Source organism: Salminus brasiliensis, chromosome 5 (genome assembly GCF_030463535.1).
Source record: "Salminus brasiliensis chromosome 5, fSalBra1.hap2, whole genome shotgun sequence".
Lineage (NCBI taxonomy): Eukaryota > Metazoa > Chordata > Actinopteri > Characiformes > Bryconidae > Salminus > Salminus brasiliensis.
The window spans coordinates 1,278,341-1,304,687 of NC_132882.1; the positions used below are offsets into that span (position 1 = coordinate 1,278,341).

A 26,347-nucleotide genomic window follows, 5' to 3' on the forward strand; every position below is an offset into this window, starting at 1 on the left:
TAGGGTTGTAGGGAGTCAATCAAGAGAGCAGGTTGTAGTCTTATAAGTAACCATGAAGGAAGAACAGTATTAAAGGCAGGATGAGAATGAGATGCTGCCATGATGATAAGTGATAAAAGAAGAATAAGAAAAAAATCTGTAGCAGAATGTACTCGAGAACTGTTAATGTTTGCAATTCAAAAAAGATTCAAAGAACTCTAGGGCTGTGTTACAAAGTGGAGGAGAAGCAGCTACAGTGCTTTCAGGAGGGTTAAAAAGCTTGTTGAAAAACAGATGACAGGAGTTTGTATTGTAATGATTGTTAATGAGGCTGGGAAGATAAATGTACTTGATATAGGCTGTTTATAGGCTGCAGCATGAACCATGAGCATCGACTTATCTTAAAGTCATTTCAGCCGTTGGTTTATGGTATGGAGCTCAGCAGTATACCAGCAAGTCAATAAGATTGTTAAGTACAAACTTACAAGTATAAACTGCAGTACAGCTGCAGGAGAAGCAAGAGGGAGCTTAAAGAGGGAGTGCAAATGACACTAGTTAGTAGCATGACACACAGACTGTGCAACTGGGCAGGATATAGTTCAAAAACGAGCATACATTAGTGCCATGAAAGTAGTGGACAGTTCTATTACAGTTCAGCCTTGAGCCACAATGAACACAGAATAGAACAAAAACTGCAAACTGTAGGGGGGGCTCTGAGCGGCACAGAGTTTTTACAAATACAGTGCCGCAGCAGTGCCAAGGTGATTAATAAATGCATTATTACATAAGAAAGTTCGTATATTCAACAATAGTAGAGCAGCTACATTCACTCACTTAGAGCAAAGTAGCTGCGATAAAGCAACCATGTGCAGTCGGTGTACAGAATGGAGTTGAAGCAGCCATGTTCGATGGACATGGAGGATAGAGTTGTCATAGGGCAGCAGCCACACCTAATCGGCGCACAGAGTACCCAAATTGGAGCAGCCACATTTAATCAATGTGCAAACTTCACAAATCAAAGCAAACAAATAGAACCACACAGAAGACATGGGGAGAAGCGTCAGTCCAACAGTGAGACACCAGTGATACTCTCACATCTTCTCATGAGAACTGCAGAACACTGTGTAACCTGTTGGATTGGACATTCCATTGCCAAGTTCTGCAGGCATTTAGTATATCATAAAAGGCACATTACCACAGCACAAAGGCCTGATGAGTCATGGTACCAATTGTTTTGGGCCAGTGGTAAGGTTTGTGTGTGGTGCAGGCCCTAAGAGGCCATGGACCCCAGTTGTATACAAGGCACTGTGCAGGCTGGTGGTGATTCCTACCATTGCTGTTCTTCAGTATGATATAATGTTCTATGGTGTGACCAATGCTTGGTTCTTTTATGTATCCAAATTTCAATTATTTGGAAATTCATAACAATTTATTTACAATGTTAGTTATTGCATTAGGGTGTCATGTCTGCATCTGTTTTGTCTCACCATATGCTTTCCAGCACATAGAACAACAACCTTGTTAGTCCCAGTATAAGAACACCTTTGTTTAAGCATTCTCTTCTCTGGTCTTTTTTAGCCCTGGTTTTATCTCTTTTTGTTCTTTGTTTGGTTTTGTTTTCCTTTTAATAAACACCTGCGTTTACATCCTCCTCTGCCTCCAAGCTCCACACACTGTGACATAGGGGAAGTATCAAGATACTCATCTTAAACTGGTTTAAGCTTAAAGGTTTGATTTACATTAATAGAAAACAATTCCACATGTTTAGGAAGTCTAAACAGCTTTAATGTAATTACACACATTCAGATGTATGAGGTATGTTTAGACAAGATGATGCATTGTCTGCAACAATGTTTTTTTTAACATTAATAGAAAACCAACTGGCAAATTAGACCATGCACACATGTTTTTAAAGATTACTACATTTTCTTGCCAAGGGTGTTTGGTTAATGAGCTGATTTAGGTTCTCAAGAGCCATTCTTTTGGAACTATGTGCTGGGTTGAGACCAAAGTTAGAGAATCTGACAATGCCTGTCCACTTCCGACTCTTGGATTCCAGTCAACAGGAAACTTTTTCAGAGGGAATTGTCTGGGAATATTATTATAGTTGGGGATATCCCAGCCATCTTTAAGCACTAATTTGCATCATATCTGCAGTAATGTCCAGTTTTCCAAATGTAATCAGAGCCATTGGCTGCGCTCATATTGCTATCTAGTCAGATCTGTGTGTGTGTGTGTGTGTGTGTGTGTGTGTGTGTTTAACAAGACTTGGGAACTGAATCATTAATTTAAGTGAGTGTCTGTATAATTTTGACCCTGTTTTGATATCAGAAAACCTTTTCTGATCAAATTCTTGCTTGTTTTCGATCACAGATGCATGACATCACTCATTCTGCCCCAGAAGGTAATAATGAAAGCATAATGCTGCAATTACCCGTATGACCATGATGAGTGTATGTAAGCTTCCCATTACAACTGCATACACCAAACAAATAAAGAAGTCATTCTAAATCAATTCTTACAACTGCTAACTGCTAAGGCAAGCTCATGTTGCTGGCATTTTCAGATGACCTCAAAGTGGAACCAGCCATGGCTGAAACAGCTAAACTGTGTTTTACTGGCTTAAAATGACTACTTGTATCAACAAAATGAAACAAGGAACATGTACATTAATATGTTTTGGGGATAAAAATAGGTCACTGATGATAGATGATGACAAAATTACAAATAATTATTCAAAATTGTTTAAAAAAAAGATATATTAGGATATACTGGTGTTTTCAACCTTCAGCAGATGTTTGTTTTCTGGAATATTCGACTGCATAGTCGTCGGCCCAGAGGACAATCTTTGTTAAGGCGTGCAGCATCAGGCAGTTTATGTCCTCGCTGATTTCAGTCTCCTTGTAATAGTTCTTCACAGGGAAGATACAGTTCAACGGGACACCCAGTGCACCACTGCATTTTTCCATCTGAAGGCACACACACACACACACACACAGAGTTATTAATTTATCAGTAGTTACAAAGTAATTGAGGGTTTTTTTTCATCAAAAGCTCATTCTTTCAAAATTACTCACGTTTTGCTTGATCTTCTTGCTTTTGTAGACGTTGTGCAGATCTTCCGCTGTCAGTGGGCAGGCCTTGTCCACTCTTGTCATGAAAACCACTTGAGGGAGGTCTGGATCCATCAAACACATTTACTCAGTCATTTCATTTTAAATGTAGAGTTATATATTTTTAATTACAATCAAGCATTTAGCAGTCTATTTATTTGCTAATAATTTCTCTTTTCTAATAGTTTGTTAAAAATGAATTGTATTAAAAATATATATGTTGATATAAAAGGCTTGTGCTTTTAAGAGATTTTTTAATGTTTTGTTTACTCACCCAGTTTGCTTGCTTCATCTCTGACTTTTTTCATTTTTTGAATTACTTTATCGTCTAATATGGATATCTTGTCTGCTGGGATAACGTTCACCAGGCAGTGGATCCGGTCCTTCAGGTCAGGATTTTTGCAGTAATACAGGTTGTGTTCAGTCAGTGGGCTGGTAGGGTTGAACTATAGGAAATATGAACAGCAAAATACAGCGTCTCTATGGTCACAGACTGAATCAGAAATACAGGATAACATGTTATACATCAGCTGCAACAATGCATTATTTCTAAGTGCATTGCTGTTTGAGAATGCTGTTTGTGGACTACAGTTCAGCATTCATTACCATCATCCCTCCAAGGCTTGATAACAAGCTCCAGGATCTGGGTCTGAACAGCTCTCTGTGCAGCTGGATCCTGAACTTCTTAATGGGATGACAGCAGATGGTAAAGATGGGCAGCATCATGTCCTCCTCACTGACCCTCAACACAGGAGCCCCTTAGGGCTGTGTGCTCAGCTCGCTACACCTCTACACCCGTACTCCCTCTACACCTACGTCTGCACAGCCAGACATAGCTCCAATGCCATTAAACAATTAGCTGATGACACGATTGATCTTGGTCCTGATCTCCAACGAGAGGTCAGCTTTCAGCCACACTGGTGCCAGGAAAACCACCTTTCTCTTAATGTCAGCAAGACCAAGGAGCATATTCACTTATACAATAGTATATAGTGTATATATTCTGTATTTTCATTTGCGTATTTACTACTGTGAGAGACTATGCTATAAGTTTACTCACTTCAATATGATTTGACAATAAACCTGATTTAAATTGGTTTTAAGTCTGTTCTATACATTTTTGCTACTGCTGCCTAACTTTGTACTGCAAAGTAAGGTGTGTTTCTCCAATCATGTCACCCCCAAATGCTGCAGCTGCTTTATGCATCAAGCTTTAGTGGCTCACGCTACACAGTCCCATACTTAAGTAAAAGTACAAATACTCCAGGTGAAATATGATTTACATTTTTTCACACAAGTAAAAATGATCCAAAATTTACTTAAACTAAAGTATTTTTAAATCTAAATTTTAACCATTATCATTCAGTTAATGGATGGTTAAAAATAGTAATATTTATTTACCATCCAATATGTCCAGATGACACTCATCACTACGGAAAGCACAAAGTTAGGTAATATTTTGACATGGTTCCTATTTTAATTGACAGTAATAGCATTGAAACATTTAAGCACTATTAAACAGTTGCTATCTGGTAGTTCAGAAAAGCTTAATGAGCAATTTCATTTCAGACTGGTTAGCTGGCTAGCAAGAGGTTAGCTTAACAAGGCTAGCATAGACTAGCTACCTATATTTTTTGCCCCAACAGTCTTCTGTAACCAAGAATTAATACTTATTAATGATTTATTATTAACATAAAATCAAATAAAGTGCATTTTTCCACAAGCTAGTGGTGAGTGTCAGGTTTCTAGAAATCATCTGGATATATGCTGTACATGTGATGGAGGATTGAACAGTGAATGCAGGGGGTGTGGTCTCAATAGCCCTGCAGTGTGTAATGTGCCTGGGCTTGAAAAGCAGCTTTGCTGTTAGCTTTGCAACTATTTTGGTATCATATCTAATTATTTTAGCCAAGATTACACTTCAGTATATTTTTACCAACTATATGTAAGTTTCTTACTTTAATTTAGAATATTCCCACTAAATCCCATAATTACACATTAATTCCAGTTTATTCCCATGGTAAGTTCCTGGAATTTTGCAACCCTAACTATCATACAGCATTACCTCTGTCGCAGCACTTTAGGACATGCTCCACCTACCCCTCCTTCCATCAATGCCTGCCCAGGGATCCGCCGGATTGGCATCAGGTGATAGCACGATTTGTCCATCATTCTCGGAACTTGTGACTAAGCTTTAGTTATTCTCAGTTTCTTCCTCAGTTCTCAGGCAGTATTTCCTTGCTACTGTCACCCTCAGCTTACTGACAGTCCAACCACAATGTCTTGGTGTTTCAGACCCTTGAGACATTCTATTTCTTTGCTTTACAAATCTCTTAGGGTTGCTTTAGTGGTAAGATTTCAGTCTTTTACCATGTGTACTGTGAAGAACCACCCTCCCAGTTTAGCAGAATATAAAACTGCCTTTCAGTTAATTGTCCAATTATTTTGAGCCTTACTTGAATTTAAGCTTGCACAGCTTTGCACATCAGTCACATCTTGATTGTCTCATTTGTACAAAATTTCACTGTCTAAGAACTGTACCAACTGTACAGAGATGATATATTGTTTTAAATATTTAAAACACTAAACACTGGAAATGGGATTTATAACTCTATGGGTGTTTTACTCTTACCGGGTAACCATCTTTCACATGTCCTTTCAGTGCACTGATGATGTCATCAGTGTGCAGCCCATTCTCGTCTTTTTGTATACCCATGGTGTCATGGAATGTGAAAGGAAGGAATCCATCTTTTGTGTTTCCAACTTCACATTTTTTATACTGGATAAAAGGACAACATAGTAAAATAAATTAACTATGGTTAAAGAGTTCAAGAGGTGCAATTATTAGGTTTTAAATTTTGAGAGATAATTTTCATTAATCCACAGCTACTAGAACATCTTGGTTTACTCCTCTGACCTGCCCACACATGTACACTAAGTTCGCCTGGTCCTGGCGAGGCTTAGGGCCTACCAGCTCTATGCCAAACTAGAAAAGTGTTTCATGTCACAGAAATCCCTCAGGTGTGCTTTGTGTTGTGCTGGGGATTTCTCCCTTTTTGTGTTGTTAAAAGTACTTGCATTGGACCCATCTCTGTGAGTGTTCATCCCTCTGTGTCTGGCCTAACCAGCCATGACACTAGTTAACAGTTTTCAATTCAATTTCATTTTATTTCTGGAGCACATTTAAAAGTTGAACAAATTGCTGTACAGCTGACATAAATCATGATGGAAAAAACATCCACTGTAGAAAACAGGAAAATATAAATTGTATCAAATAAAAGTAGAGCATAAAATATATACAAATATATACAAATCAAACCCCTTGATTCAGTAAAATACTTCAAGTAAGTGGGGTAGACACAATAATATGTCAAATAGAAAAGATAAATCTTGAGAAATTGAATGAAGTGAAATTTAAATTCCTCAATATTTATGAAGAATCATAAACAAATCAAATTTTGTACTCACGTATATGGTTTGACTTTGAGACAGCCCTGAAGCAGCCAGGTAATTGACATACGGTCGTCCTTCAAAAATGGTTTTGATGGTGTTGATGATGCTGGACTTCCCTACTCCAACTGGTCCATTAACAAGGAAGCAGAGCTGTTTGACCTCACCATTCCGAATTCTAAAGGCTCTTAGAGTGTCGATCATTTCAGCTTGACTTGAAAGAGAAAAATATGAAAAGAAAGAAAGAAATTATTTTGTTGTGATTGTGTTACACTGAATACACAGTTCAGTGTATATATATAAATATATCAGCTACTTTCTACAAAACTGAAATTGTTACTTTTACTATATTTATGTTAAACATTTAATGTGATTAGAGGACTTTTAGTTTCAGAACTTTTAGTGTCAGAACTTTTAGTGTCAGAACTTTTGCACAGTTCTGTAAGCAGCGACTAAAAGTCTTTTATGTGCATATATCTGCATGTATGTCTATCTGCTATAATTAATTTGGATACTACAACATGATTACCATACACTATAACACCAGTGATCTGTTCAATTACAAATGTGTACACAAGAGTTTGGTGACAGGTGTTTGTTAGCACCATTAACTTAGCATCTCCCGTTGTAACACATCTTGGCTAATTGACTGAATCTTTGATCAATCATGTTAACTAAAAGTATAAAAAAAACCTGTCAGCTGAATGTGAATCTGATACTGTAATGTAGAATAAATGACCATGCTGATGAGGTATAGATTTGCGGTTCAGTATTAAGATTAAGCAGTCACACTTGCCAACAGAATGGTTCAGCAGTAACCCTAATGTTGTAAGTGAGCCCCCTGGTGGTCACAGCAGCTGCTTATGTTGCTTATTATGTAGAGCTGGCTTTTTTTGATTTTTTTTGATGTCTGTATTAATTAACTAAATGTGATCTGCACATTGGTGTAGCAGTGTGCTCAGGTGTGAAAGGAATAGTCACTGGCCTATTATACACAACTTTAAAGAACTTTAAAGAATAAACGGCACAAAAACAGTATGTTGTCATTGTGTTATAGTTAATATTGAATGATAACTTTTAAGTGGCCTTACTTCCATTTTATCTCCCTCCATTCATTGAGTTCTGTAAGAAATGCATAAGTTATGGATGATCAGCATAACCACATTGGTAGACCAGCATGACCAACAAGACAGTCAAATGCATAATATATTATACTGCTCAAAAGCTGGATTAAAAAACTAGCTTACCAGTATAAGATAAGTTTTTGGCTGTGTGACCAGCTTTTCAACCACCTTGACCAGTTTAGACCATTTGAAACCATCTACCAGCAGAGACTGATCTTAAGCTGGGTTTTTCAGCAGCAGTATGTGTAATATAAATTATATATCCTATTTGTTGATCTGCCCTGGCCACAGATGGCAAAACCAAGATATGAACTATTCTTTTTATAATCACATTCTTATGTTACAGTCTTGTGAAATGGTAAGTACACCCCATGAAAGATTTTGCTTAGACTTTTTGATCATGTGATCAATACTAATCTAACTAAACTCACAAAACTGAAGAAATGTCTTTAATCATTATTTCTAAAATTAAATTAATAGAAAATTAATTTTCCTGTGAGGACAGTGTTACCCCCCCCCACACACACACACACATACACACACACACACACATACACACACACACACATACACACACACACATACACAGCTTGGACATCGGCAACTACAGACCTATCTCTCTTCTCTCTTTTCTCTCAAAGATTCTCGAACGTTCTGTCTACAACCAACTGTCTCTCTTTCTCACTCTGAACAATCTTCAGGACCCCCACCAGTCTGGCTTCAAAGCTGCACACTCTACTGAAACTGCTCTCATTGCAGTTACAGAGAAGCTCCATGCAGCTAAAGCTGCCAGACTGTCCTCGGTTCTGATCCTTCTTGACCTCTCCGCAGCTTTTGACACAGTGGACCACAAGATCCTCCTGTCTATCCATGCCGTTCTTGGAATTACCGGCTCTGCATGTCAATGGTTTGCATCATACCTGCAGGGACGCTCATACCAGGTAACGTGGCAGGGCGATCTTGCCATCACCTTCGAGAACTCACTGGTCACTCCCTCTACTGAAGCCCGAAGCCTTGGTGTAGTGATGGATGATCAGTTATCGTTCTCAAGTCATGTTGCAAACGTAACTCGGTCCTGCAGATTTCTTCTGTACAACATCCGGAGAATTCGACCCTTCCTCTCTAGAGAGGCCACCCAGGTGCTTGTTCAGTCTCTCGTCACGTCCAGACTTGACTACTGCAACTCTCTTCTGGCTGGTCTCCCTCTGCGCACCATCAGGCCCCTGCAACTCATCCAGAATGCAGCGGCACGGGTCGTCTTCAATGTCCCAAAATTTAGCCATGTCTCTCCACTGCTGCGTTCTCTCCACTGGCTTCCTGTAGCTGCCCGCATCAGATTTAAAACCCTGACGCTGGCCTACAAAGCCAAGAACAGACCAGCCCCTCCGTATCTGATGGCAATGGTCAAAAGCTGATCCGCACCAAGAGCCCTTCGAGCTTCAAGTACGGCTCGGCTTGACCCGCCATCCCTCAAAATCCGCTGAAGACAAGCGTCCAGGCTTTTTTCTGTCCTGGCACCAAAGTGGTGGAACGAGCTGCCCCTGGGTGTCTGAACGGCCGAGTCGCTCGCTGTCTTCAAACGCAGACTAAAGACCCACCTCTTCAGAGAGTACTTGGACGAATAGTTCTATGGTCACCTTATTGTCTTGTGTTTAGTAATGTCTAAGCTTAGAGGTATCTTTTGAATTATTAGTCTATTCTAACTAGCTAAGGTTTTCTTGGGTAAATAGCAAAGCACTTTGTAAGTCGCTCTGGATAAGAGCGTCTGCTAAATGCCATAAATGTAAATGTAAATGTAATACACACACACACACACACACACACACACACATATACACACACACACACACATACACACACACACACACACATACAAACAAAATGTATTGCTTATTGAACATCAGCTGCAGATGCAGAACATGGTTAGAGAGGATTCTGGAGGATTCTGTCTTGTTTAAACCTCAGATGTTTAATCTGGTCTGCTCTTGGTTGTTAAAGTGAGTGGTGAGCCTAACCCTGAATCTAATCCTTACCTTAACCTCAACCTACAACCTAACCCTAACCCTAACCCTGATCCTGATCCTGATCCTAATCCTAATCCTAACCTTAACCTCAACCTACAACCTACAACCTACAACCTAACCTTAACCCTAACCCTAACCCTAACCCTGATTCTGATCCTAATCCTAATCCTAACCTTAACCTCAACCTACAACCTAACCTTAACCCTAACCCTAACCCTGATCCTAATCCTAACCTTAACCCCAACCAACACCTAAACCTAACCCTAATCATTATTCTAACCTTAACCTCAACTCACGCCCTAACCCTGATCCTAATCCTAACCTTAACCTCAACTCACGCCCTAACCCTAACCCTGATCATAATCCTAACCTCAAGTTTTATAAATTCTAACCTTTCTAATCTAACGTTTTAGAAGAGTTGTGGACTGATGAAGTCAAAATAGTCTGGCCAGAAGTGGCAAATCTACCTCATTCTACTTCTCAAACAACACAAGAACACATTAGGACTACTCAACTCAATTTACTCAACTGTTGCTCTTTTTCTGACAAAGCTCATATGCTTAATGATCTTACTGTCTATTAACATAATTGTATACATATGTATATATATATATATATATATATGTATACTAAGCAGTCAATGGTTCTATTCTGTTCTACTTGTCTGGTTATCAATTCTGTTTGTAACACTTAAAGTACTTATTGCACCAATAATGCAGACCAGGAAGATTCAGAGGTTTGGGTTGCATGGTGCGTGGTTAGCCGTTAGCTTAACACTCAGGATACCACAAAGACACCATGACTTGGGATATACGAAGGGCTAGTTAATTTTATTACACCAGGCCATATGATGCAAGGTCGCACAGTTGCTAATCATTCTGTTCATACATGAAAGAAAATTATAGCATGGAGCTTCTTAGCAGTGTTACTGGGGTTGGAGAGGGTCCAACACAGTGTAGGAGCATCAGAGCTTACCCCTGGAACTCACTCTCAACTCTGAACTCTGAGGGTTTTTGCACATACACACAAAAAAGAGTTATCTTACAGGCATAGCATAGCTGTAACTGTTACATTACTAGTTCTTTAGTTGGTGCCTTTGTCTCTCAGCCTTGTAATAATAATAATAATAATAATAATAATAATAATTGTCTTTAATCTCTCAAAGCTGTCGACCCACCCTTCAATGTTCACCACTCTCATCCATAAACAAAAGTATCTTGTCCTGATTGTATTCTGTCTCTTTAATGGCTTTACATCTGATATACTTGACTAAGTAACCCCCCTAAAGTTTGGACAGGTTGCCTCAGGTCATAGCATAGGTCAGTGTTTTGAAGGCCTCATTAAGAAAGTTGGTCTTGCTCTTCATGTATCAGCACACTCTTAAACAGTACATGCTTAAATATTGAGCAGCCCTAAATGCTGCCCGTACACGTTTTTAGAATAATTTATTTATGTAAAATATATTCAGCTATGATTTTTCAGATTTTTTTTATCTTGTCTATACAAAAGTGGAAAAAAGTCTCACCACTTTTAGGTCATGTGTCATGGCCCACAAGCTCTTATGACCACTCTTATTTTGACACTCACTGTGTCAAGTCATGTTCATTGGTTTTGTTAATTTGTTTCACCTGAGGCTGGGGTATTTAGGGAGCTAGCATGAGTATTCTCATTGCCAAGAATTTACTGTCCTGAGCCAACCTGGTGTGTTGGCGTCTGTGCTTGGTATTCTTAGTCAAGCGTCTCGTTGGTCTCGTCTCACGAGGACATCCGTAGGACGTTTCCAGTGTTCTACTCTGCTTTCCGTTCAAGAGCGTACTGAGGCTCTGTTTTTTTGTAGGTCGCCTCCTGGGTTCAACGACTGATCTCACAGCTCCGTATTCACGTCAAGTAAGTTCTGTTGCGCATGACAAGCGCTGTTTATGTTATCCCCCGTCTTTCTGCTGGCACGGCAAGTAGTTTATGTTCTTAGTTTACCTCCCTGTTAAATTTCCCCATTCAAGCTTAGCTCCCTAGGTTTCCACCAGCCTTAGGTGTGGGCTTTTTGTGTTGCCCACGTTCTGTTTTGCTGTATTGCTGTGTTTTCTTGTGTTTACCCCTGTTTAGTTGCTTAATAAAGCATTCTCGCATCAAGCCATCCCCGTCCCCGTGTTCACCCGTCATTGTCTGACCTAGCCAGTCATAACATTATGCAACACGACCGGGACAAGTACATTTAGGACTGAGTTTACTGTATTAACCATCCTACTGTGTTCTGGTCGAATTTGACAGATTTTCTCTTTTGATTAATTAGGATAATTTTCAGAAAATGTTGTTTTATTTTGTCCACCCTTGGTGGGTTACATTAAACTTTGAGAGATTTCTGAGAAATATTGTTCCTTAGCTGCTTGAATATTATGGAAAACAGTCTTCTATTTTCGTGTGTCTCAGCTGCATTTTTCTATAAGAGCCTGATGTTAGTGACTTTAAGTCAGGGCTGGTAGCTAAATCTGTTTTGTTTTTTAAAAAAAAGGCAGTAAAAACCAGAATAGTGGTGCAGAAAAAAATGAGAACAGAGACCAATTCATCAATTTTTACATTGGGAGGTGCTGCCTCAATAGAGCTAGTTACTATTTAAATTCAAAACTACTTTTCAAAAAATAGATATAGGAGAATTTGCAGGCCAAAAGTAACAACTAGGCATTTTCAGAAATTGAATTCTGACATGGTAGCACTGTGTTAAAATAACTGGCTTACAAAAGGAAGAATTCTTCATTTTGCTTTGAGTACCATGTTACTGCCTCTACTGTCATTAGACTTCATATCATTGTTCGTTATCCTCCTCCTGGTCCTTTGGGCAATTTAATTGATGAACTGGACGTTCTCTTCAGTGAACTCCCTGTTGACACCTCACTTATTCTACTTGGCGACTTCAACCTTCCATCAGAGAAGCTCCAGTCATCATGCCTTCTCCCATTCCTATCCTCTTTTAATCTCACGTTCAATCAGTCTGCACCAACACACAGAGCAGGGAACATTCTGGACCTGATCTTCAGCACACCTGTCCCTGCTCTGGATGTGGCTGTGACTCCTTTGGACTCTTCCTCATCTTGAATCCTTCTCCTCTCTCCCTCCTTCCTTTCATCTCTTTTATCATAAAGAGCTCTTTGTTGTCAGGTCATGTACCATCGGTCTTTGAGTCTGCCAGAGTTGTCCCTATCTTAAAGAAACCAACTCTAGACAGCTTGGACATCGGCATCTACAGACCCATCTCTCTTCACTCTTTCCTCTCAAAGATTCTCAAACGTTCCGTCTACAGCCAACTGTCTCTCTCTCATGCTGAAGACCCTTCTGTTCTGAAAGTACACACGTGGACAAAATTGTTGGTACCCCTCGGTTAATGAAAAAAAAAACCAACAATGGTCACAGAAATAACTTGAATCTGACAAAAGTAATAATAAATAAAAAATCTATAAAAAAGAACAAATGAAAGTCAGACATTGATTTTGAACCATTGCTTCAACAGAATTATTTCAAAAAGTAAACTTTGATTTGGGTAATGATGGTACCCCTGAAAATAATGTGACCAAAGGGACATGTTAAATCAAGGTGTGTCCACTAATTAGCATCACAGGTGTCTACAATCTTGTAATCAGTCAGTGGGCCTATATATAGGGCTACAGGTAGTCACTGTGCTGTTTGGTGACATGGTGTGTACCACACTCAACATGGACCAGAGGAAGAGAAGGAAAGAGTTGTCTCAGGAGATTAGAAAGAAAATTATAGACAAGCATGTTAAAGGTAAAGGTTATAAGATCATCTCCAAGCAGCTTGATGTTCCTGTGACTACAGTAGCACATATTATTCAGAAATGTAAGATCCATGGGACTGTAACCAACCTCCCTGGGCATGGCCACAGGAGGAAAATTGATGACAAATCAAAGAGACGGAAAATACGAATGGTAACAAAAGAGCCCAGATATGTCAGATCGCACCATCCATCATTGTTTGAGCCAAAGTGGAATTCATGGGAGACGACCAAGGAGGACGCCAGTGTTGAAAACAAATCATAAAAAAATTGGAATTTGCCAAACTACATGTTGACAACCCCCAAAGCTTCTGAGAGAATGTCCTATGGACAGATGAAACTTTTTGCCAAAGCACATCATCTCTATGTTCACAGACAGAAAAATTAAGCATATCAAGAAAAGAACACTGTCCCTACTGTGAAACATGGATGAGGCTCTGTTATGTTCTGGGGCTGCTTTGAACAATGAAATCTTAAGACTATCAAGAGATTCTAGAGAGAAATGTGCTGCCCAGTGTCAGAAAGCTTGGTCTCAGTCACAGGTCATGGGTCTTGCAACAGGATAATGACCCAAAACACAGCTAAAAACACCCAAGAATGGCTAAGAGGAAAACACTGGACTATTCTGAAGTGGCCTTCTATGAGCCCTGACCTAAATCCTATTGAGCATCTTTGGAAGGAGCTGAAACATGCCGTCTGGAAAAGGCACCCTTCAAACAGAGACAACTGGAGCAGTTTGCTCATGAGGAGTGGGCCAAAATACCTGCTGAGAGGTGCAGAAGTCTCATTGACAGTTACATGAATTGTTTGAGTGCATATATCTCCTCAAAAGGTTGTGCATCAAAATTCAAAATCAATGTCAGATTTTTATTTGTTCTTTTTTATAGAATTTTTTAATTTATTATTACTTTTGTCAGATTCAAGTATTTTCTGTGACCATTGTGGGTTTTTCTTTCATTAACCGAGGGGTACCAACAATTTTGTCCACATGTGTACAAGAGCACTTGAAGACTTACTAACTTAACCTCAAAACTAGCATACAATTGATCCGAAGAGACATGGCATTTTTAAAAATCACTGCCACGTTACCATCTTGTCCATTGTTTCTAGGTATGCTATAAAAGCTGCAGTGGGTGGGACAGAGTTTAAAAAGTTGGCTTGACTCATGTCACTCTTTATAAAAAGACCAAATTATTTTTAAAAAGTCTTATTAAATAGTGATCTTGCATAAACTGGGCTGTCTTTGACAATACAGACTCATCAACCGGTAGTAGTGTAAAATCCAAATCTAGGAAGTTCCAGGTAATCCAAGTTGAAGTCTTGACTCTATAAGGTGCCCAAACATTTGCACAGGCCGCACTGATAATTTAATTCATTTTTTAAATGTAACTGTACATTAGGATTTAATGAAAATATTGTGTTTATTGTGGATTAGGGTAGAGAGGCTGTGCACTACTTTAATAATAATTGTAATTTGGCCAAGGGTGCCCAATTTTGCATATACCTGTATATGATGACTAGTCAAGGTGTCTATAATCTTTATAGCAAATATCTGTAAAGCTGTTACTAATATTGCATCATTGTAAAATAAATCATTTTAGTAAGATAGAAAATCTGGCTCTGAGCAGCTGAAATGTTAAAGAAATAAACTAAATATCTGTTATTGTGAAGAAAGTCTATAATCACTCTAGTGAAAAAGACTTACTTACCAGTAGTGACCTTGGCAGAGCAGGACACACTATACAGTTTTGTATTCAAGGTTATGGTGTAGTCCCCTTCATCTTTCTCTTCAGCATTCTTGATTTCCAGGGTAAATGATTTACCATTTTGTTTAATGGTGTGTTTATCCTGCACACAGTCCAGTCTCTGTCCATTCTTCTTCCAAATCGCTGTTAATTCTTCTGTCTTTGCCTCACATTTAAGAGTGATTGTGCCTCCATGTTTCACTTGTTGATCAGCCAAGACTGTGGCAAATTCTGCTAAGAGAAAGAGATCTTTAGAAAAAAGTCAGAGAAAGTGTCTTTACATACAGTATGTTCATATCCAAAATATGAGATAAGCTTACATGTGTTCTCTCATTCAGTTCAGTTCAATTGTATTTCTGGTTAAAAACTGTTTAACTCTTCATAATTACTTAAATTATTTAAAAAAGTTGTCTTTGTCAAAGGTTGCTCTAGGCTCTAGACTGTAACATTAATTAAAACCTGTAAATTTGTATTGTAAAATTTAAACTCACCAGGTTGGGACAGAAAAAACCACATGTTTTAATCTATAGAAATAAAAGAAAAACAAAGTAAGTATGCAAAGAATGTTTTACTTATGGAACTCCCATGAAATAATTATTGTGTGTGTATATATATATATATATATATATATATATATATATATATATATATATATATGCAGTTTATTACGTCACTGTTTTGTTTGGTGCCCACCTTTTTCCCACTCATAGTTTTTTGACTGGTTCCAATATTCCTCCTTCATCTCTACCCATAACCCCGGTCAAAATCTCACGAAAACCTCTCCCCAACCCTCTCCCCTCCCTGTTTCAGTATGACTGACCCTCTAAAAATGCATGTGAGGTTTATTGGGTTTATTTGCATTATTGCACTCTTGCACTCCTTGTTAAATTTTATTTTAAAAGTTTGCAATTTGTAAGAAAATAGTTCCTGTTAGATGGCACCTCCAAGCATCTTCTACATAAAAGGCTTAATAAATTGTAAAACATAGAACTAAGATGATGAGTATAAATAGATGCAATAAATTAATAATTAATTTATTTTATTTTCACAATGACTGTGGGATTTGTGACAATACTTCACAAAAGAGACTTCTAAACAGTTAAATGACAAATCAGTCACATTTGAAAATTCAGTTAGTACTCAGAACATGATGAGTGTGGCATGATCTCCTGAAGTATCTTGTGAATTGTAGTTTATAGTGTTTTGCTGGGTATGTGATGAACTAGCTGGAAAACATGAGGGAAGCAGCATAAATGAAACGGAAGCGGAAAACAAAACAACCTGTTTTGAATTCACTGTTTCTCTGACATAATGAGAAACAACTCATTTATATATCTCCACACTACTGTCTTTGAAGCTTGCCCAACAACAAGTGTACACTAGGGCAAATGTACCCTAGTGTCTTGTATTAACAAGATGGTCAGCCCTCCCAATTTCATACCTCAAAACCTTTATAAGACAGCCAAGTCACCAGATATCCTTTTCGAACTTAAGGTGTCTGGTACCAAGACACAAAAAATCAAAGTTTGCTCTTGTGTTCTCTGTTGTGTTAAAAAAGAGGCATGAATGAACTGGTTGGTACAGTTTAATAGGTCCTCCCACGTCCATGCAGGTAATTTACAGTGCAAACAAAACAAGATGCCAGCATCACAATGTCAGCAAGGGCGTAGAGGATAAAGGATAAAGGTGCACGTATTCGTCACTGTACAGTGTGGACTGTACAGCGAAATGTGTCCTCCGCATTTAACCCATCTGGTAGTGAACACACTCACACACACACACACACACACACACACACACGTGTTAGGGGCAGTGAGTACACACACACACACACACACACCCAGAGCGGTGGGCAGCCAACTCCAGCGCCCGGGGAGCAGAGAGGGTAAAGGGCCTTGCTCAAGGGCCCAACAGTGGCAGCTTGCCGAGCCCGGGAATCGAACCCACAACCCTGTTATCGATATCCCGGCGCTCTAACCGCTGAGCCACCACTGCCCCTAGAGTGGGGTTAGGGTAAGAGAGATTTCATTTTTGCAATGAAAAATATCTGTCAAGATAACAATCAGTGGCTCTCAACAAACCAACATTCTGGTACTAAAGTTAACTAAGACAACATACTATTGTCAAGGTTGAATAATGACAGTTCAGTAAACGGAAGTGACAACAGTGAACCTCAAACTCTGCTGTTTCTCCTTCAAAAGAACATCCAGCAGAAACAAAACAGAGCTAGAAAACACCAATTCCCAAACCATTCCAAAATAAAATGAAATCTAATTATTTGTATAGTGCTTTTTTGCCAAAGGCGACAGTGGCAAGGCAAAATGCTGGAGGAAGAAACCTTGGGGGAACCAAGACTCACAAGGGGACCCCACCCATCCTCCTCTGATCAGAACTATTTATAAATTATTGATAAAAGTCACTGAACCACCAAGACTGTTCTATTGCTGAGGTGTGCAACATATTCATAATCATAATATAATATTCATGGTATAATATAGTAAAATCATAGTAGTAATGGTAACACTAATAAGAGTAATGATGGTTAATGATAGTATTATTAGTAGTGACAGATAGTTGAGTCCATTTAGTTTTTAAATCTGATTAGAAATACTTAAAATCTCTTCTTTAAAAGTATATCCATGGATACCCTGAATATAGGTTTGAATTTCTATAATAAGATTATTAAAAATTATTTAATTAATCTTACCTTTCATAGACGTTGAGTGTCACTGATCTCGGTGTGTCTCTCTTTCTGCTGCTGTGTGTCTACACTCTGTGTGTCTGTCTCTATTTATACACCTTTTACATGACACACAATTCTTTCACTTTCACATTTTTTTTTATCTGTGCCTGTCAAACTGTAAAGCATGTAAAATTACTTCAGCTCATAGCTCTGGAAGAAAAGATTTATTTGCTATATTTATTTAATTAATTTGTATAACATTTTTTACTTTATTAAATTGTATATTTTATTAAACTTGTGTTTTTGTTTGCCTTTCTTACTTTATCTTAGTTGATTGCCTAAATCAGTTGAATTATTTAATTTTAATGAGCTTTTACCCGAGCTTTTACCCGAAGTCTGTGATTTATAGGCATCACCAGATGTTAAAGATCTTCTCTGATGTTTTGTCAAGCCTCTAATGCAGCCATATCTTCAGCTCTTGCTTGTTTTGAGGTCTTGTTCTCTTATGTTCTCTCTTCAGCATATGTAACACATGCTACACTGAATTTTAATCAGGTTACTGGTAGAACTTTAAATTGGTAGTGCAGACCACTTCTTGAGATGGAACGGAGGGTGAACTCAGAGAATATGTTTGGCTGGGAGTCCGGGCCGACTTTTCTGTGGTTTTAATGGGAAGCTGGGTTGGTGTGGTGAGTGATGAGAGAAAGGGAGGAGAGAGGTGGAGGTGGGTGCGATGTTTGTTAGACACAGACTTGAACTTTGAATGATGGGGAATAGAAGGGGCTTGAGGGATAGGACGAGGAGTTTGGGGTGTGGTCCTTTTCCCAATATTTAGTTAATGTCATAACTTCACTTTGCTGGTGCAGACCATGCCTGGAGATGGAATGGGAGGATGGACTCAATATTTTGGGCTTGGAGTGTGGGATGGCTTTTCTGTGGTCGCGTTAAAGGCTGGGCCCCAAAAAGGTTGGCACTGAGACACAAGAAATCAAAGTTTGCTCTTGTGTTCTCCGGTGTGTTAAATATTTAGACTTGTCAGATATTAGTGAACAAGTTGGTACTGTTCAACAGGCCCTCCTACCTCTGTGCAGGGAATTTCCAGTGCAAACAAAATAGAACGTCAACGCCACCGCCAATGACAACACATCAAGAAAACAATCTGTGGTTTTCAACTAACCAACATTCTGATACAGAGTTAACTAAGAAAAAGGTGGATAAAAAGATAGATCTCACGTGATAGATGTTTTTTTTTCCTAGAATATTATGCAGAGTTTACATTGCCATGGTTGAATAATGACAGTTCAGTACATCAGGGGTGGAGGTGGGTGCAATGTTTGTTCAACACAGACTTGAACTGAGAAGTTGAGAGAGGTGTATATAAGGGATTTGGGGGACAGGAGGAGTTTGAGGCATGGTATTTTTCCCAAAATTTAGTTAATGGCATAACTACACTTTGCTGGTGCCGACCATGCCTTGGGATGGAATGGGAGAGCAGACTCTGAGAACATTTTTTGGTTTGGAGTCTGGGTCGACTTTTCTGTGGTCTGGATTAGAAGCCGGGCCCCCAAAAAGGTTATAGTAAGACCAGCCATTCATGGGTCGAGCAAGTCAAGTCAAGTCAAGTGGGTTTTATTGTCATTTCAACTACATACAGAGTACACAGTGAAACGAAAAAACGTTCCTCCAGGACCATGGTGCAACATAGACAGTGCATACAGAACACAAGTGCAACACAATACAAGTGCGGACAGACAACACAACACAGTACAGACAGAGAATAATAAATAATTGCCACAAGTCCTTCCCAAGTATTGTGTCTCAGTTCACAGCTCAATAGTTGTTTTACAGCTTTAGGGCAGGGCAACAACCACCCTATGAATGCTCCTGAGAGGCACTTACCTTGATACTTCAACACATTTCAAACATTTCAAACCTCTAGGCTATCTGCATCTCCAGAAAGTCTGCATTCCAGTTTCAATTTCAACCGGCATCGTTCTTCTGCCCACTCATTCAGAACCTGCACAGCCTCCAGTTTCAGCAGAGGTCGAGGGGATGAGTATAGATGTAAAAATGGTAGGCTTTAGGACCAAAGTCTTTGGAGTTGGAATGCATGGTCGAAGAGGCAATGCTGAGAAACTGGAGGCTGTGCAGGTTCTGAATGAGTGGGCAGAAGAACGATGCCGGTTGAAATTGAAACTAAGAGAGGTTAATCTAGCAGAGTCAGTTCGAGGCAAGCAGAGTTGAGCTGAGCGGAGTTCAAAACTCCAACACACACACACACACACACTCACTCACAAGTGCAACTCAACCCAAAGTGTTGTCTTTACACATATAGTGTCTTTCTGGAGATGCAGATAGCCTAGAGGTTTGAAATATTATCGAACTGGAAAAGAGGTGGTACAGAGTTTGAGTCGCATTAAATGAAGAATTGAATCAGTGAAGGTGGTCATCATCCTACAAAGTTACATTGATTCTTGTCAGGTTTTTTTTTGTTCCTGTTTTAATTCTTTGTTTTTTTTTTCCACTGTATTCTACTATTCTTTTAACCTTACTGTATGTGTTGAAGTATCAAGGTAAGTGCCTCTCAGGAGCATTCATAGGGTGGATTGTTGCCCTGCCCTAAAGCTGTAAAACAACTATAGAGCTGTGAACTGAGACACAATACTTGGGAAGGACTTGGGGGAAACTCAGGGAAGCTTGAAGTTGAGCTGCCTGCAGAACAGACTGTGAACTAAGATCTCCTTCACTGACAAATTAAAAATATTTGCACCCCTAAGTCTCCACCTCACTTTCTTCTTCTTCTTCTCTGCACTAAAATACAGGTATACATCAGGACACTTCACCCCAACCCCATCAGATTAGTTGATCACTGCAAAACACCCTTCTTTTCTCACTACCGACACCATGTAGTCATTTAGAAAACACTAGCACTCTCATACTGACATCAGCACACCAGCCTAACATTAGGGAGCTTTTATTTTCTCCACCTGCACAGAGTTTACAGCAGGCAAATAATCAGGCTTCATTAGCTTTTCTCTCTTTCTGCTCTCTGCTGCACCTGTTAAACACTGTGCACCCACATTACGACAAAGCTGTTACACTACACAAAAACCTTAAAAATGTGAATAAAAGACTCAGCACTTCTTTAAAAATAACAATGCATTCATTGTCAGTTTAATCTTGTCATATTAAGTAAAAGAAATAAGAAATATCGTAAGCTAGCGTCCATACTCTAACATCATTAGCATTCCACCCTATCATTCTGCCTTAACATAAATGCCTTTTTTTTTGCCAAGGGTGAATAAAAACCTTTAAACCTTAAAACTGCATAACAACATAAACAGTGTGTGATATAATGTTTTGTGACTGAACTAATTCATTTTATGTTAAAAACTGGAAAATAAAAGGTGTGTTTTCACTGTAAGCTGTGCCAGCGCATTCCTTCTCTCACAGTGGCATTTTCCAAAAAGGGAGAAAGGTGGGGCTACAGCTTACTTAGTAATCCACTCAGGTAAAGGCTACTAAACTCCACCCATATTGAGCTATTTAAGTAAATTAGACCTCTAAATGATTTCTCAAGCTAAATAATTTGCAGTAGGTAAAAGAAACAATAAAATAATTCAAGTGAAAAGCACTTGCATAAACACAATCTTTGTGGGCACAACATCCTCTATGCACTTCCGTATGAATCCGGTGACTCAGTCTGTGTACTCGTCAATGTTGTTTGATTAATCATGAAACATCTCCAAGTCCACGTCATCAAAACAGCCCTGAAGCATAGAGTCTGACTGGTCTGACCAGCGATGAACCACCCTGATAATGGGTGGCTTCCGTTTGAGCTTCTGCCTATAGGTGGGTAGGAGCAGGGTTAAGGAGTAATCGGATTTGCCGAACGGAGGTCAGGGGAGGGCTTTGTATGCCTCTCAGAAGAGGGTGTAGCAGTGGTCCAGAGTCCCCATGTGTTAAACTGTACATAGAATCCCTGGCAAGTCCACATATTTCTAATTACATCTGTACAGTTGGTTTTCCAGATATATTGATGCAGTTGTTCATATTGTAGAATAATGCATATACAAATTTCTGCTAAGGCAGCTGTCTTCTGGCTGGTCTCCCTCTGTGCACCATCAGTCCCCTGCAGCTGATCCAGAACACAGCGGGTCGGGTCGTCTTCAACGTTTCTAAGTTCAGTCATGTTCAGCTCCTCCTCTGCTGCGTTCTCTCTTCACTGGCTTCCTGTAGCTGCTGCCCTTATCAGATTCAGACCCCTGACTCTGGTCTACAAAGACAAGACTGGACCAGCCAGCCCCTCCGTACTTGATGGCGATGGTCAAAAGCCGATCTGCACCAAGAGCCCTTCCAGCTTCAAGTATGGCTCGGCTCGACCCGCCATCCTTTAAGATCCATGAAAGACGAGCGTCCAGACTTTATACTGTCCTGAACCGAAGTGGTGGAACGAACTTCCCCACGTGTCCGAACGGCAGAGTGGCCAGACTGAGATGCAGCTATACAAATCTGACCAAGACAAATCAAGAATCAAACTGGATACAATTTAGATATGTCAGAAATCTGGGATAGAAACAGAAAGTATGTCTCTGTGTGCTAATGACTAAAGGAAAATTATTGTGTGTACATGTCAGGCACTCGTTATCACGCCCTCCCCTGGGGCAATCCCGAGCCTTGACTTGACTTGAGCCGCTGCCCACAGGCCCGTTGCATTTATGTTCATGTGTGTTTGGTTCAGTTCATTTGTGTTCACGTGTGGTTTGGATCAGTTGGTATCATTACCTAGGACTGGGGGGTACTTAAGGAGTTTCTGGAGATGCAGATAGCCTAGAGGTTTGAAATATTATCGAACTGGAAAAGAGGTGGTACAGAGTTTGAGTCGCATTAAATGAAGAATTGAATCAGTGAAGGTGGTCATCATCCTACAAAGTTACATTGATTCTTGTCAGGTTTTTTTTGTTCCTGTTTTAATTCTTTGTTTTTTTTTCCACTGTATTCTACTATTCTTTTAACCTTACTGTATGTGTTGAAGTATCAAGGTAAGTGCCTCTCAGGAGCATTCATAGGGTCTCACGATGCAGTTACAGGTTTGGTCGGCATTGCCGTTTGGTTTAGCTGCTAGTTCCCCAGTTCCCCTCATTTGTTATTGAGCGCTGCTCAAGGTTTTGTTTGCATTAGCCTCCCCCTCTGCCCAGGCGCTGCCTGTAGGTTTTCATTTTCATTTTATTGTTTTCATCATTTCATTTGCCACATTTGGGATTTTGCCTCACTTACCCCCTTTTGTTTATCTTATTGTGTTAATAAATCTGCTTGCTTTGATACCATCTCTGCGAGTGTTCATCCCATCTTGGTCTGGCCTAACCTGCCGTGACAGTACAAAATAAAACAGAAAATAAAACTCATCACTGGCTCAGTGGCTCATCAGTAAAACATGTGGGGGGTAATTTTTTTTCATAATACAATTGTGCTAGACACATTTAAGTGACGCTTGTACTGTATAAGTAACTGTGCGGGTGAGGTGAAGATCTATAAATGCTCTACTATAATAAGAATGACTGTGCAGATGTGGTGTAGATCAGTGTGGTGTCTGATACATTAACCAGTCTCTTCTTCTCACTTGAGCACCTCATTTTCAATAACATAGTGATACAGTAGTAACACTACCTGACAAGATATAACCATGGTAAAATTCAGGCTGAGTAGACTCAAAGGCAGTTTGTAATGTGTTGCACAGAATCAGACGCTTGCAGAGTTGAAATGAAAAAGAGACTTTACTAAAAATGTTGTCGCAAGTTTGTGGTCAATTTCGGAAGGCAAAAGAGAATGAACATAGGAAGCGAATACATACAAAGGGTCAAAGCAAACTCGTAGTCACAAAAACAGGCAGAGGGAAATCCAAAACAGTACACCCAGGCAAAAAGTCCAAGGTCAAGGCAAGGTCGATACAATTTTTCACAAAGAACCTGTTCTAAAGCCTGGGCTTATGTACTAAGCTAGTTGAACAAACACAGGTGACACAGATCAGTACCCAGGTGACTAGGAATGTGGAGGGATGGTAAGAGTGCGATCACCTGAGGGATTCTAGGACATGGAGTCTGGAACCGCCAAGGTACTCGGCGGAGTCGTGACCCAGTTCTACCTAATAAGTGATGTATGCACCTGCTTGGGGCCCCACAATTACAATACATTGGTTCTTTTTCCTCAGTCAAGATTAAATAAATTCTCTGAAGGATTAAAAAAATGGAACAGAACTAGGTAGAGCTGGCACTGTGTCTAGCCTGAATTTTAACATGGACACAATATCCTGTCAGATTGAACTGAATGTGATCTGCATGTTGTAGCAAAGTGCTCTAGTGTGGAAGTACAGGCCTGTTTCTATACAACTAATAAAAAACTTTAAAGCATACAAGTCTTAAGGAATAAATATCACTAAAATGCTTATTTCCACTACACACTCCTCATTTCTCTGAGTACTGTAAGAAATAGACAAGTTACTGCATACTGTAAACAAACAACCTGTATACAGAAAAGTCTAGCAACAGAGATTCCAGTAGTATGTGCAATGTAGATGTGATATTCATTTTGTTAATTTATTTCTCCAAATTTAATCAATTCCACGTTCTAGTTAGAACTTGCACACTACTGCTAACACATGAACAAGGCACATATGGCATTGGCCTGGTATTAACTTTTTTTATCATCATAATACTATATTATGTATTTTTTATTAAACACAATGTTTTTTTAACAATTCTATTTCTATTTGTATATGTGCAAATGTTTGGACATCTAAGTGTTGCATAGGCTAAGATTGTTTTTGACAAGGTCTCAGACCTCAATTAGCAAAACAGGCCTAAGTGATGTCACCAACTTCAGTGAGGAAAAAGTGTCAACTGAATCAAATTTCCAAGCTTAAAATGTAAAAAAAAAGATATATTGATGCACTGCAATGTTTGCAGTAAGGTTCCGTTAATCACTCTACAGCAGGACAGCACTTATGCACTACATCTACAGAACAAAGGAGTTTTGATTGTGGAACTAAGTAGTAAATGTATTGAATTTCTGCAGGAAGAAGAGGAGTCTATGAGCGTGAATCTTTTCTTGTGTTTTTTTTGTCCAGGTGAGTGAGGGCAGTGTGTATGGTCAGTGTAATGGCATTATCTGTAGATCTGTTTGAGTAGCATGCAAATTGTTTTTGTTAGCTACCAGGTCAGTTTTAGGCAGAGTGACATTGATGTCAGTACCAGCACCATCACAAAACATCTGCCAGTCCGTAGTTTCAAAGCAGTCCTGCAATGTGAAGATGCCCCCTTCACGTCTTTGATCGACCAGTCTGGTCTTTAGGAGAAGAATGGAGATGTGATCAGGACAAGGGAGGGGATAGTTGGAAGCAGAGCTCACAGTGTCTAAGTTACACTACCTGAGCGTGGCAGGAAGAGGAAGCTATTACCAGTTGCCATCAGATTCCTGTCACTGGATCTATCAACAGGACAACGATCCAAAACATACCTCCAGTCCAAAAGTCCAAAAAGAAACAGTCCAAATTAAAAGAACAACAAAATGTGTCATATGGTCAAGGGTATCTAAACTTTGATCACTAAATGTGAGGCTGTATATGGTGACTAGTAATTATACTACACTATACTGTTTTTTCACCCTAATGTTTATAGTAAATATCTGTAAATCTATTGGTAATATTGTATATCATTGTAAAAATTTCAGGTGGAATTTTTGGCTCTAACCAGCGGAAATATTAAATATATGTTAATGTGTGACCGTCTTAAAGGCTTACGTACAAACACTAACCATGGAAGAATAGCAGTCACTACCACATTTGTTCTTCAGGGTTATGAAGTAGTTCCCTTCATCTCACTCTTCAGAATTCTTGATTTCCAAGATAAACACTTTACCATTTTGTTTAATGATATGTAATTATATCACAAGAGTGATATAATTTCCAATGCTCACCTCTTGATCAGCCAAAACTGTAACACATTCAACTGAAAATAAGGAAGAGACCTTTAGAAAAATAAGTTAGAAAAAGTGTCTCTACATAGATTATTTTTATATCCAGAATATAAACTCAGCTTTAAACATCCTGAAAAAAACAGTTCAGCTTGTGAAACTAACACTGTTCACCACTGCAGATAACAGTGTAACAGATGGGGTAAGTCAGGCTGCATATGCAGAGAGACTTTATCAGGGCTATAGAAATACTCATCATCAGGACAGGCAGAGGTCCAGAAACAGGAAGAGAGGTACATCACAGCAATCAAGCAGAAGGTCAAACCAGATCAAACTACAAACCCCCACATCTACATCAGACATTGGTGGTATAACAGTGACTTCTCAAAGAACACCCAAAACTGAGCTGCTCAAGTCTTTAATTTTTGATTCACACTGGCTCTTCGAGATGGTTACAGTAGTTTATGCAGCTTGTGC

The 26,347-nt window shown here is 39.3% G+C and overlaps 1 protein-coding gene across 1 annotated transcript; it reads right to left on the bottom strand.

Moving 5' to 3' along the window:
- Positions 1–2,759: 2,759 nt before the first annotated feature.
- Positions 2,760–15,961, bottom strand: LOC140555804 (interferon-induced protein 44-like). The gene is made up of 8 exons (XM_072679122.1): positions 15,913–15,961; positions 15,184–15,450; positions 7,634–7,664; positions 6,561–6,756; positions 5,725–5,871; positions 3,367–3,538; positions 3,057–3,157; positions 2,760–2,948 (listed from the first exon to the last, which is right to left on the bottom strand). The coding sequence occupies exons 1-8, from the start codon at positions 15,959–15,961 to the stop codon at positions 2,760–2,762; spliced, it is 1,152 nt and encodes a 383-aa protein (XP_072535223.1).
- Positions 15,962–26,347: the final 10,386 nt, after the last annotated feature.